This window comes from Sceloporus occidentalis, unplaced genomic scaffold (assembly GCF_023333645.1).
Source record: "Sceloporus occidentalis isolate IW3139 unplaced genomic scaffold, rSceOcc1.0.p SCAF_10, whole genome shotgun sequence".
In the NCBI taxonomy this organism is placed as follows: domain Eukaryota; kingdom Metazoa; phylum Chordata; class Lepidosauria; order Squamata; family Phrynosomatidae; genus Sceloporus; species Sceloporus occidentalis.
Genome location: NW_028316990.1, coordinates 19,116,923 through 19,129,086, shown reverse-complemented (window position 1 = coordinate 19,129,086; position 12,164 = coordinate 19,116,923). Strand labels below are relative to the sequence as shown.

The following is a 12,164-nucleotide window of genomic DNA, read 5'->3' as shown; positions in this document are numbered from 1 at the left end:
TTCAAACCATGGATGTTCAATTCCATGGATAAAAAAAAATCCATGTGATAAGTTTGCCTTAGGATCGCCATAAGTTGGAAACGACTTGAAGGAACACAACAAGGCACCAGCACTCTTTAGCAGAGAAGACTAAAGCCTTATAAGACTACAAATCGTGGGATTACATGGGATAAGTGGTGTCAAACAGCATTATTTCTGCAGCGTAGATGCACCCAGGAGCATTTTACCCCTTGGAGTCTCCTGCAGGTCAGGCAGAAGGAGAAATACTCCTTCTCCTGCATTTTCACACTTTAAGCTTAAATTGCTTTTGAGACTCTCTTGGGCCATTTACATGAAGTCTAACTGTTGCTCATGTGGAACAAAAAGCGAGGAAGAGGTATTCATAATTCAAATGTATGTCTTGTTCATTGTAAGCCTGACATTTGCATTACAGAGCAAAACCCCACTTTTTACTCCCTCCGTCGGGGGATACAATTTTCATTTTAAGTCTTGTTGACATTCCTCTTGGAGTCTCCTTTTCTAATATGATCTTAAGAGGACTACATGAATCCCCCCCCCTAAAAAAAGCAGGATAAATACAGTCAGCCCTCCATATCCACTGATTTTTTATAATCCACAGGTTCAAATATTCACAGTTTGAATTTTTTTAAAAAACAATAGATCAATTCCATAAAGCAAACCTTGGTTTTGCCATTTGATATAAAGAACACCATTTCACTAAGCCATTGTATATAATGGGACTTGAGCATCCACAGAACCAAACTCCTGCAGATACCAAGGTCCCACCGTCTGTCATGAAAACCAGTTGCAATGACTGGGAGCTGATGCAAATAAATGCCTATCTAGGCATTTTAAAACAAAAGAAATAAATATAGTTGCACAGTGGGGTTTGGACAGCCCTCCATGCCCTACTGGGGGGCAGACATGGCCCCCAAAATGCTTCTGGTTGCCCACATTTGGCTCCAAGTGGGGCATGAGGGTTTCCTGATCTGCATAGCATTCATAACAGAGAGACAAAACATAAATATTGCGATGTCCCGAACTGCCTCATCTCCACCCCAAAAGCCCTTCTAATCTCATCCAGAAGATTGCAGCTAATTAAAAGTGCAATCGGAGAAAGAGAAAATGAGAATGCACCATGCCATTTTAATCCTGTCTCTCTTTCTTAAGCCTTGGATGTGCAGAAAGCGTGAGTCATGCTTCGCGGAGCAACACAGGCGACATTGGCACTGGCTGGGAAGGCAATTATTTTTATCAAGAGCAATCCCCCCCTTTTGAAACCCGCTCTTTTGTTTTGCTCCTCAATCGCACTCAGAAAGACCTTTAGGACCTTGGACAAGTCACACTCGCTCAGCCTCCGAGGAGGAAGGCAAAGGCCAGCTCCCACTGAACAAAATCTTGCCAAGAGAACCCTGTGATAGAGTTGCCTTGGGTCAGAAAAGACCTGAAGGCACACGACAACAAGGAGACCTCACTGTTTACAGTGCTGGATCTCTTGTTAACTGATACAGGTATACCTCTGACAAAGAAGCCTCCTTTTACAGTGTCTTTTTATGGCCACCCAGCTCCCCTTGTCCTCCTTGGCCTCTGCCCAGATAAATGTTTTTTAGCAGCATCAGCACTGGAAGACCAAATATCTTGCAGAACTATGCTGTAATTCCATTGCATTGAGCCATGGCAGTTAAAGCGGTATCAAAATGCATTCATTCTGCAGTGTCAACGCAGCCTAAGTCTGTTCTTCCCCACAAATCTAAAGATCATGGCAAACTTCAATATTCAAGTTTCAAACATTCTCCTAGATGATGGAAGTGCCGTCAACTGGCAAGTGAAAAAGGATGCCCCTAGCCATGTTTCAGAGACACAGCAGCTACAGGTCAGAGGCAACGTCATGCGATAAGTATTGCCAATGGTGCTGTTTCCTAGATGTAACTGCAGATTAAAAGTCATGCGTAGTAATCTCCTTGGCCAATTTTACTTCCAGCCACAATCTCTTACACAGCTCTTGGTGACCTGTAAGGGAATCCTAGGATTCTGTCCGGGAATGCTGCCAGCAGACACTTGACAGTAGCCGATAACAGAGCCTTAGCACAGTGGAAGTGAAAGTAAAGCAGACCTTGCAAGGAATCAGTCTGAGAGCAGTCCGAGAAAACAAGCCGAGTTCAGAATTCCAGAAGTCCAAACGTTCCAAGAGTCAAGCCGAAGTCAGGATACCGAGAAACAACGTTGGTCAAACAGTCCAAGGTCAAACAGCCAAGAGATAACGAAGTCCGGTCCAAGGTCAAGGTAACAAAGAATCCAGATACTAGGAGCTAGTGCTAACAGCAATCACGCCGAGAGATCATGCAATAAACTCTAGCCACCAGCATTAGTCTCTCTCCCACTTAAGTAAGGGAAACTCTCCCTCGTGCCACCTGAGGCTGGTTGGCTAATTGCCTCTCGGCAATTCTCTGTGATCTGCGCCTGCAAGCACTCTCGGCTCTTCTCTCTTTGAAAGAAGGCACCTGCATGCAAGCTTCATCCCCAGAGTCCCCACTAGGCAGTGGTACCATAGAAGGCCTCTCTTCGGCACTAGGACCTGGTTGAATCTCCTCCTCTGGGGCTGGAGGATCACAGCTGGGACCTGGCAGGGCAGGAACAGCACCTGGTGTTGCCTCAATCAGCCCTTGCTCTGGAGGAGGCTCATCCTCCTCCTCATCCTCCGAGAGCTGATCTTGGCTGGCCATGACAGATACTGGGGAAACGTGGTTGAGAAACTTTGACCCCGTAGACACATAGTTTGATCTAAACTAGACAGAAACCTGTGTAGAGTTGCAGCTAGGAACCAAATGAGATCTTGCCCACTGTGTACCATAAAATAATACTAATAAACCTGATATGCCTGGTCCCTTCAGATGAAATGTGCTAATTCAGAAAGCAGAAGAAGAGGGGAGTCAACAGATACACAGCTTTTAATTTCCCATTCCCGGCAGACAATAGCGGGAAGATCGACATGTCAGATAGTTGCTTTCATTCACCGCCATTGCGCGACACAATAGCACTGGCCAAATCATCTGTAAATTGGCACAAAAGAATTACTCTGCATAAAAGAAGCAATCTATAGTTTCCATGGAAGCACTTCTAATTTTTTTTTAATGTGCAAAAGCCACAGAGACCGTTCTTCAAAAGGGTTGGCTTGGGAGGATGAAAGAAAGCTAAATAATGCCCAAACGGAGCCAACCTCATGGCACCCTGCAGATATGCTGGACTACAAGCCCCATCATTCCAGACAACATGTCCTGGGAATGATAGGACTCTAATGCAGCACATGTGCAAGGTACTAGTTTGAGAAATGCTACCCTATTTATAGCACTTAAACACTGATACTGGGCAACTTTACTCAAGTGCCTCTGAGACTTACCTTCATGCGCAGCTTTGTTGTCTGGCCATGTAGACTTAAATGCTAAATCCTGACTGCAGCAGACTCACTGAATCAATTAGATTTACCTTTATATACCTGGCCACTCAAGGCTTAAATGCGATTGATGCACTTGTCTGACTCGATTTGGGTGCTGGGCCACCTAAAAACCCCATGCCCTTCAACATTTCACACATGAAAACCAGGAGACGTGTGGTCAAGAACGTAAAAGATATTAATGAGGAAGATCACACAAGCTAGGAGTGGCTGCAAAAGTTTGCTTTTGCCTGAATCTACAGGGAAGGGCGAGAGTCTGCTCTTCCGCTCCAAGTTTCTGAATTAACAGAGTGCAAACTACATAATGTTTTGAACTTATCTTTGCAGCAATTGAAGTAAGCTTAGGGCAAGGGAGAAAGTGGGAGGAGGAGAGAGAAACTGGGATATTTTAAAAGAAGCTGAGAAAGTAGGTTGGAAGAGGATTAAGTGGAACCATTGGGGGTATCCATATGGAGAGGCAGGGTAAAAATAAAGTTGTTGTTGTTGTTGTTATTTATGCAAGCCAGCTAATGACCTGATTTCTGAAACTGAATTATCGTTATTGACAGTGGAAGTGAGTAGATCACTGCCCAGGAAGAGCATAAGAGACCACTGACACCACTTTAGCACTATTCATAATTCTCAGACAAAGAGCACTAGTGCCTCCCCAAACTACAAATCTCAGACTCCCACAGGATGCAGCCGTGGCAGTTAAAGCAGAAGCATTGTGCAAGAACTGTGTTGAAAGACCCAGCCGAGGTGCCAATGGAAGCATTTCCTACTGGTGAGGAACGTGTCATTTTGTAGGCCTCTGTTTTATTTATGCCAAACAAGAGGGAGACCTCGAAGGACGAAGGCTAAACAAACCAGTCTGAAGGTATTTGCCACTGAGTCCTCGTCGCGGCACCTCTGAATCTGTCTCTCGCAACCTGCATCTGTTGCAAATGTGCAATTTTACACTCTGTCAGAGGCATTTAACAGGCTCAAGCTGAAGAGGATGTTGATTCGAAGAGAAAAGCTGCAGAGAAAGAGGAGAAGATGTGCTGCAACTTCAGAGATATCTCCTAGTGCATGCAGCGAAGGGCCTTTTCACACTGCAGAATTAGACCACTATGATGACTCTACTTTAATCTCCATGGCTGTCATATACTCCCTTTGAGAGATTGGTTTCAGAAGGCAAAACAGACCTACCCCAACCATGCTTTCCTCCATTTCAGTCTGAGAGTCACCTAAGTTCTCCAAATAACACTCCAAGTTCTCAAGAAAGGTGAGCACTGCCTTGAAAGGTGTATCCATATATGTTGGTAGACTTGGTATTTTTTTATTGCAACAGGATGCTTTGCACAACTGTAGTTGGCATTTAACATATGTTCAATGGCATCACCAGGAGCTCCTTCTTGGAACATCACCAGGACCCAATTCCTGTGACATCACAAGAAGTCATTCCTCAGTTTTTGGTCCTCAAATCTCAGGACCTGGACACGTCCTAACCTTGCAGTCCTATTGATGCCTGACATCCCATGCTTGGCACTGGACACTATACACTTTTACTTGGGTTGGCTTCAAGCAGGAACAAGGCACTTTCCAACTTTGGGCAAAGGGGAACCAAGGTTTGGTTCAGCTTCCTTTCTCATACATGTTCCCAAAGCTGGCTTCTCTGAGCCACATTTCTTGGGTCCCGATACAAGCAGAGGCCAAGTGTTCCCACTCCAAGCAGCTCCAACGTCTTCCCAAGGGTCATCCAGAGCGTGGAGTACAGATGCCAGGGAGTCCATGCCATCTTGTTGGAAAATGAGTCCCCACCCCATAAAAACTTCATCATTGGCAATACTGCTTCTTGTCCAGGCTCTTGTGCTCTTCAATGTAGCGAGCCTGGGAGAAACACATGGCTGCAGCCCGGTCGCACTGGCAGATGTGCATTTCGCAAGGGTCGTTCTCACCTTGAAGGGGGCAAAAAAGCAGAAAAAAGGGAAATCACCACCAAGGGACTGGTTCAGCTCATTACAGAAATCAAAACTTTCCCCCTCACATGCTTCTGCCCCCAAAACTGCCTTGCCTAGGATAAAGGCAAACCTCCATATTCCAACCTACAACTCCCATCATCCCCACCCAACATGGTTAACTGTAATTGAAATGTTCTGGTCCCAAATATCTAGGACGCCAATGGTTCCTACAGCTCTGTTTAAGAGCTTCTTGTGTATTTCTCACCGTGGGGATGAACTATATTGGTGGGTTTTTTTAAATTATATTATATTAAAAAAGAAACAATACAATACAAAATACAGACAATTTGAACTATGTTGGTTTTGATGGCCAGTGGCAATGCTGGATGGGGGATTGTTAGGAGTTGCAAGACCTGAGCAGGGCTATTGATAACTGGAGCTCTTGAGGGTCTCTCATTCTTGGATTTGCCATCAATCAAAGTTGACTTGATGGGACATGACAATGAAGAAGATATCTTGCGTCCCAATTATTAGGAAAAGACAGGCTATAAATCAATAAATGGTGCCGAATACTGGAAGCTGCAGTGCAATAACATTTGGAGGGCCACCAACTCTCACCTCTGCCCTAAGAATGGGGAATGTTCTCCAGATGTTTGGGACAATTATTCCCAGAAGACAGAAGAATGGTAAGAGATTATGGGAGCTGCAATTTGTAATATCTGGAAGGATATATCTTTCCCAACCGCTGAACTTAATGGTATGCCTGGAAGCTGAGCTGTCTATAGGCACTTTGGCATCCATCAAGAAACTAAAATTGTAGACCTTTGGAGCACTGTAAGGAAGAAGATGGCGGACTCAACCAACCTACTCACTTGCACAGGTGATGTCCGTTCCAGAGCAGGTATAGGAATAGATCTCGATGTAGGGGTTGTGAAACCATGTATAGCAATTTGGGATGTCGTTGGCAGCCCCATAGCAGTCATCGTGGATTTGACAACACCTGCAAAGAAAGGTTCAGTGCTCAAACCACAGAGTCTAAATATGAAATTCATTTGTTTCATATACATGTTATATGCATAGCCTGAAACTAATTTTCTACACAAGCTGTTAAATAATTGTGTGCATGAAATTGCTTTGTGTGTATGAAATTGTGTGCATGAAATTGCATTGATTTATATTTGCTGTTCACCGCCTTGAGTCCCTATATTGGAAGAAAGGTGGGATATAAGACTAAGATGATGATGATTGATGATGATGATGATGATGATGATGATGATGATGATGATGATGATGATGATGATGATGGAAACTCAATACTTCCAGAGGACCCTTCTATATACACTTTCTGGATGAACCCTTAGGAAGCTTTTTTGGGAGAGGGAGTATTTGTGTAGTTTCTTGCTTATGTTTCTTGCAATGCCCATCTTTTTTTAGTCTCCTTGACAATGCAGACCCCTCACTCACATCTCCCCCAAAATAATGCACCATGCGCAGAAGCTGCTCTGGAAGAACCGAGGCCAAATGAAACCCACCACACCGGTTATTTGACAGCTTCCAACAAGAATTGGTTCACCTTTGGGTATCTCCAGTTGCCGCTTGGGTAAATCCAGCTGCCGCATGAGGACAGCAATGGCATTTGAGTGCTATCCCTGATCGTTCTTAATCGCACTGAAATTTCCCGAACGCACCGGCTGGGTTTCTGCTACAGTGAGCTTCTATTAGAAGTGTCGGGAGAGACAAAGCTGTCAGGTGTACAAATTAGAGCTGGGAGGAAAGCAGCCATTTGGAATTGGTTTGGGGCTTTGAATATATTTTCCCCCCTAGCTCATCTCGAATTCCCAAGCGAAGGTTGCCTTCTTGAAAGTTCAAATTTTAATTAATTCCAAACCAATCCAGGCTGCCATTGCCACGCTTTGGAGGCAGCCTGTCCTGAGACAGATGTCATCATTTGGGCTTTCTTCCTTCTTAAGTCTTGCAGCCTGACTCCAAGTGATATGAAACATTGGAAACCCATGAAAAGTGAAAAGCACTTGACGGCGCCACGAGAAATAAGAAAAATCCAAAAGCGATCATAAGCAAACGCCAACTACATTGTCACAAAAACAAGGAGCAGGTTTTGGAGTTGCTCCAGAACACTTTGTCAGATCTCACCTAATGAAGAATCCTGGAGAACGCCAAAGCTTGTTCACAGCACTTTCTGCCAATAATGGACCATTGAAATTCATGAAATGCTGGGCTGAGACACAGGCAGTAACTGTTAACAAGTTTGTCTTCTGCCCAAATACTAATTGAAAGTATTGATTTCAGTTAAGTTAGCTATGTTTTACCCTGTAAAATTGATCAATTACATGATGCATGCATTTCTGTCTTCATGAAGGGTCCCACACTCCAGAATACAAAATTTGGAGCATCTTCTTCTGTCTATATACATTTGGGCCTCCATATCCACAGATTTTTTTTATCCATCAATTCAAGCATCCACAGTTCGAAAATATTCAAAAACAGTATAAATACCAAATAGCAAACCTTGATTTTCCATTTTATATAAGGGACACCATTTCGCTATGCCATTGTATTTAATGGGACTTGAGCATCCAGAGATTTTGGTATCCACTGGGGGGGGGATCTTGTAATCAAACCCTAGAAGATAACAAGGACCCACTGTATATATATACATATATATATATATATATATATATATATATATATACACATATACATACATACATATATAAATTCCCAAAAGCAAACTTTGATTTTGCCATTTTATAGAAGGGACAGCTGCCATAGCTGTGTCTGAGTTTCTCACACTGCATGAGACAAAATGTGATGCGCTTTTTAATGGCCACTAACCTGTCAAGATCGTCCACAGGTCTTCCAGAGCCTCCGAGGCCACAATAACATCCGTAATGGTTGTATTGCCTGAGCGGCTTGCTCTTGGGATTGGCGCATTGGATCATGGACCGGAATTGCCACAGGGCCCTTGGCACGGGAGACGACGTGATGGTGCTGGCTGGGAAAGGGAGGATTGTGCATGAAAAGCCCTTCAGGTAAATTTCACATGTACTGTATATACTCATATATAGGTCCAGAAATTTAGGTCAAAAATTGATCCAAAAAACATGAGCCAACTTATCCATGGCTCAGTGTACTTTATCTCTTATTTTAAAATAAAGAATCACCGCTGGTGAAAGGCAAGAATATAATCTGTACTAGAAGCACTGACCCCCCTCTATTTTCACCCAGCCTTTAATATGAGCACAAACAGTTATACCTGCTGGAATTGTGTAAGTTATTTGGCATTGTTTTCCTTTGCTTCATCCTTTACATCTAGATTTTATTACGATCAACTGATCAAACATCAACAAACAACAATCGACATATAATATGTACACTTACTTTACATCATTTGTTAGATGCCCCTAAATTTTACCCTCAACTTATCCATGGGTCATATCAAAATCCATAATTTTGGTCCCAAAACTTGCCCTCAACTTATGCCTGAGGTCGACTTATAGTCGAGTATATACAGTAAATTTAAAGGGGTGAGGATGGCTTAAAAAACCGTAGCACCATCAGATCTCATCTCATCTCACCTTGGAAGCCAAGTAGGGTCAGCCCTGGTTAGTACTTAGATGGGAGACCACCAATGAATACCAGTTGCTGTAGGCTCTATTTCAAATCAAGGAATTGGCCAAACCATCTCTGAGTATCCCTTGCCTAAGAAAACCCTATGAAATTGAAATTCATGCAGTCAACCTAAGTCAACTGGTGACTTGAAAGCCAAAACAGACAGACAGACAGACAGACAGACAGACAGACAGACAGATATATATATATATATATATATATATATATATATATATATTCTTACTTGCCCCGAGCAAAACCAGGAGGAAAAGGAGGAACATCTTCCAGGATGAATGCTATGGAGCTGCATGCTCACCTTAGGAAAGCGCATGATATATATATGCGCCTGTGCGGATAGGTGCTCAGGCCAACAGAAAGCCCATCCTACTCCAAGGTCAATGGAGCTTAGTTAAGGGAGGGAGCTGCACTAGATTTTTACCAGAACAAATGAAAATAAGATATGTTCTCTATATCATCTGGCCTTGGCACCCATCAACATGCCATGTCCAGAAGCAGACATCAAATCAGTTTGAACAAAAGGACATTCCAGGTTAATTAGTTCTTCCCCTATGAAGTCATCTGTAATCTTAATGGTGCTTTCTACAAAGGTTGGGAAATATAGGAATATATATAGGGAAGAGTTAATATTTGTTCTCTTGTGAGGTTGTATAATTAAAAAAATAAAATGACTCAGGTTTCCAGAGGTGTTTCTGAAGAATCCCAGGACTGGTTTCGCTTAGGGAAAAGGCCACCTGTGGGAACATGGGCCTTGATAAGACCAACCTGCTTGCCAGACCTTACCGACACATATTGATAACTGTATGACATAAGAGACAGAGCTCACGGGTGCATTCAAGGTTACTATGAGAATAGGAGCGACTTCCAACCACCCGCTGAAAAGATCCAGTATAACCAAATATACTGCCCATCTGGCCTCTCTGCATGCATTGGAAATCAATCCATAATTAAATGGGGCTTCTAGGCAGCTGCTGCACCTTGGAATTAATGCAGTTGGACACTGCTATAACTGTCATGGCTCCATCCCATGCAATCCTGGGATGTGACGTTTGTTGTGGCCAAATAGTTCACAAAAATACAAATGTCAGAGTTCCATAGCATTGAGCCATGTTGGTTAAAGTGGTGTCAAATTGCATTAATTCTGCAGTGTAGATGCAGGCTTAAATCTCTAATACAATCAACTAGAATGGTAGAATGCAACGTTTTGCAATATGCAACATGGAATGCAATGTATTTTCATTTGGCAGAATGCAAAGTCGTTCGCAGCCTCTTTCCGACTGTCAACCCTGCGTGCCATTAATTTTGGCTGCCCTCTTGTTGCTATTTTGAAAATCTGGCGATGCTGCTTGCAACTTCTTCGGCGCTCCAAAGCTTGTTATCCGACATTATCCCATCCCTCAGCTGCTCCAATTAAAAAGGGATCATGTTGAAGTTCATGTTCATGTTCAGAGCTAACGTAAAAACAAAGAAACATTTGAATTATATGAAGTATCAATGGGAATTCTCATCAACCTGACAGCTGTCTACCTAGTTCTCATTGACGAGGTTCGAAGTCCCAGATTTTGGGGGACTCCAACTCCCATCATCCCTGATCATTGGACACAAGAAGGACTGATGGGACTTGCACTCCAGCAACTTTTCTACTCATCATCTGACAATAGCTTGGGTTTTATTTCCATTCTTCTTTCACTTAGAGATGTGCCCATCTTTGTCTTAGATTTTGAAAGCGGAGTGTTTCAGATGGAACAGCGCACTCTAGTGGATGCAAAAGGAAGCACATTTTGGCCATCCAACAGTCACTGCAGAATTTAACAAGTATGTTGTTGTTGTTGTTGTTGTTGTTGTTGTTGTTGTGTGCCATCATCGAGTTGTTTCGGACTTATGCTGACCCTATCTCGGGTATTCTTTGCACGTGAGGGCTCCTGTGCCTTTATTTTTAAAAAAAGAAATTTGTTACACAAAATACATAACAATATTTGAGTTGTCAATACAACTACCAGAAATTATGCTATCAAAAGCTACAAAATTCAAGTTGAAAAAAATGAATGCAAGGCTAAACCGGAAGCCAACAACCAGATGCTATTACAAAGAGAAAAAGAAATAACATATTCATTCATTTAATAAAACATCAGACCAAAAATAGTGTTGGAGGGCATGGGGCCATCATTCCATTGATATGTACAGTTTTTGTACAGAAAACAAGTCTCCTACACAAAAAATATTAAAAGCATTAAATGCACAGGAGCCTTCTCTAGTTTTTACATTGGCAGCCTTAGGGTGGGCATAGTGAATGCCCACTCCAATTTTTTAAACATTAAATTGGCATGGAAATGCCCCCACACACACTCCAACAAGTATCCCACAATTGCATACTAAGGTATAGAAACCCACTCAGTGGAGCAGTGCCCACCTGAGGTATAAATAAAGACACAATGTAGAATACAAGGAGCTATTGAAAGGGGGCATGGCTGCAAATAGGTTTTTCCAGGCTCACAGCGGGCACAAGGGTGAGGTGGCAAAAGAACCAGAGTGTGTGGCATGCCCTTTTCCTGGAAAGGCAGGGAACACACACAGGACAAAGGAAGCCTTCTGTTCAGTAGCAGCTGCTGAAACCTTATCACTTTCCAAAAATATGTGACGTTAACCTTGGCCCCGGCGTTAACTTTTTGACAAAACACCCAACCCCAAAGGCCTCTCTGCTGCCCAGCATAAGGGCACTTATGCAAAAATACACCCGGTAAGGCCGCCAATCCTACACAAGCTGGCCCCTTTCCCTCTCCAGCTTGGCAAAGGGAAGCCTTTTATCAGCCAGTTCTTCAACAAGAGTCCAAAGGGTAGAGCTCAACCACCGCTGATCCTGCACATTTCGCTCGGGTGGGAAAGATCAGCAGCTGTGGAAAGGCTGGAAAAGTGGGGCTCTTATTTCACAGAACCGGCCAGTACCCAAGTCCTGTTGACTACTAACCCAATGTGGTGCCAGCTTGTGCCACAAATTCTCCAAAATCTCCTTTTGGCTGGAGTTTTCTCAGTGCTTCTGCTGAAACAGAAGGCTAATCTTGGCTCCATCCTGATTGCTTGGAGAAGTAACACTCTCTCAGCCTCCAAAGAAGCCCATGGCAAACCTCCTCTGAACAAATCTCGCC

At 43.3% G+C, this 12,164-nt stretch overlaps 1 protein-coding gene across 1 annotated transcript; it reads right to left on the bottom strand.

The window, feature by feature from the left end:
• Positions 1-4,850: 4,850 nt before the first annotated feature.
• On the bottom strand, positions 4,851-8,379 carry LOC149306025 (phospholipase A2-like). Its single transcript, XM_089476927.1, has 3 exons — positions 8,227-8,379; positions 6,246-6,373; positions 4,851-5,370 (listed from the first exon to the last, which is right to left on the bottom strand). The coding sequence occupies exons 1-3, from the start codon at positions 8,331-8,333 to the stop codon at positions 5,249-5,251; spliced, it is 357 nt and encodes a 118-aa protein (XP_089333053.1). The 5' UTR covers positions 8,334-8,379; the 3' UTR covers positions 4,851-5,248.
• Positions 8,380-12,164: the final 3,785 nt, after the last annotated feature.

Bases quoted from the DNA above. Each gene is read 5' to 3' on its own strand.
- LOC149306025 (XM_089476927.1), bottom strand. From the start codon at position 8,333: ATGATCCAATGCGCCAATCCCAAGAGCAAGCCGCTCAGGCAATACAAC. The intron at 6,374-8,226 runs GTTAGTGGCCAT...CTTTCTTTGCAG, and splicing joins CCTGTGGACGATCTTGACAG to GTGTTGTCAAATCCACGATG. The intron at 5,371-6,245 runs GTGAGTAGGTTG...GCCCCCTTCAAG, and splicing joins AACGGACATCACCTGTGCAA to GTGAGAACGACCCTTGCGAA.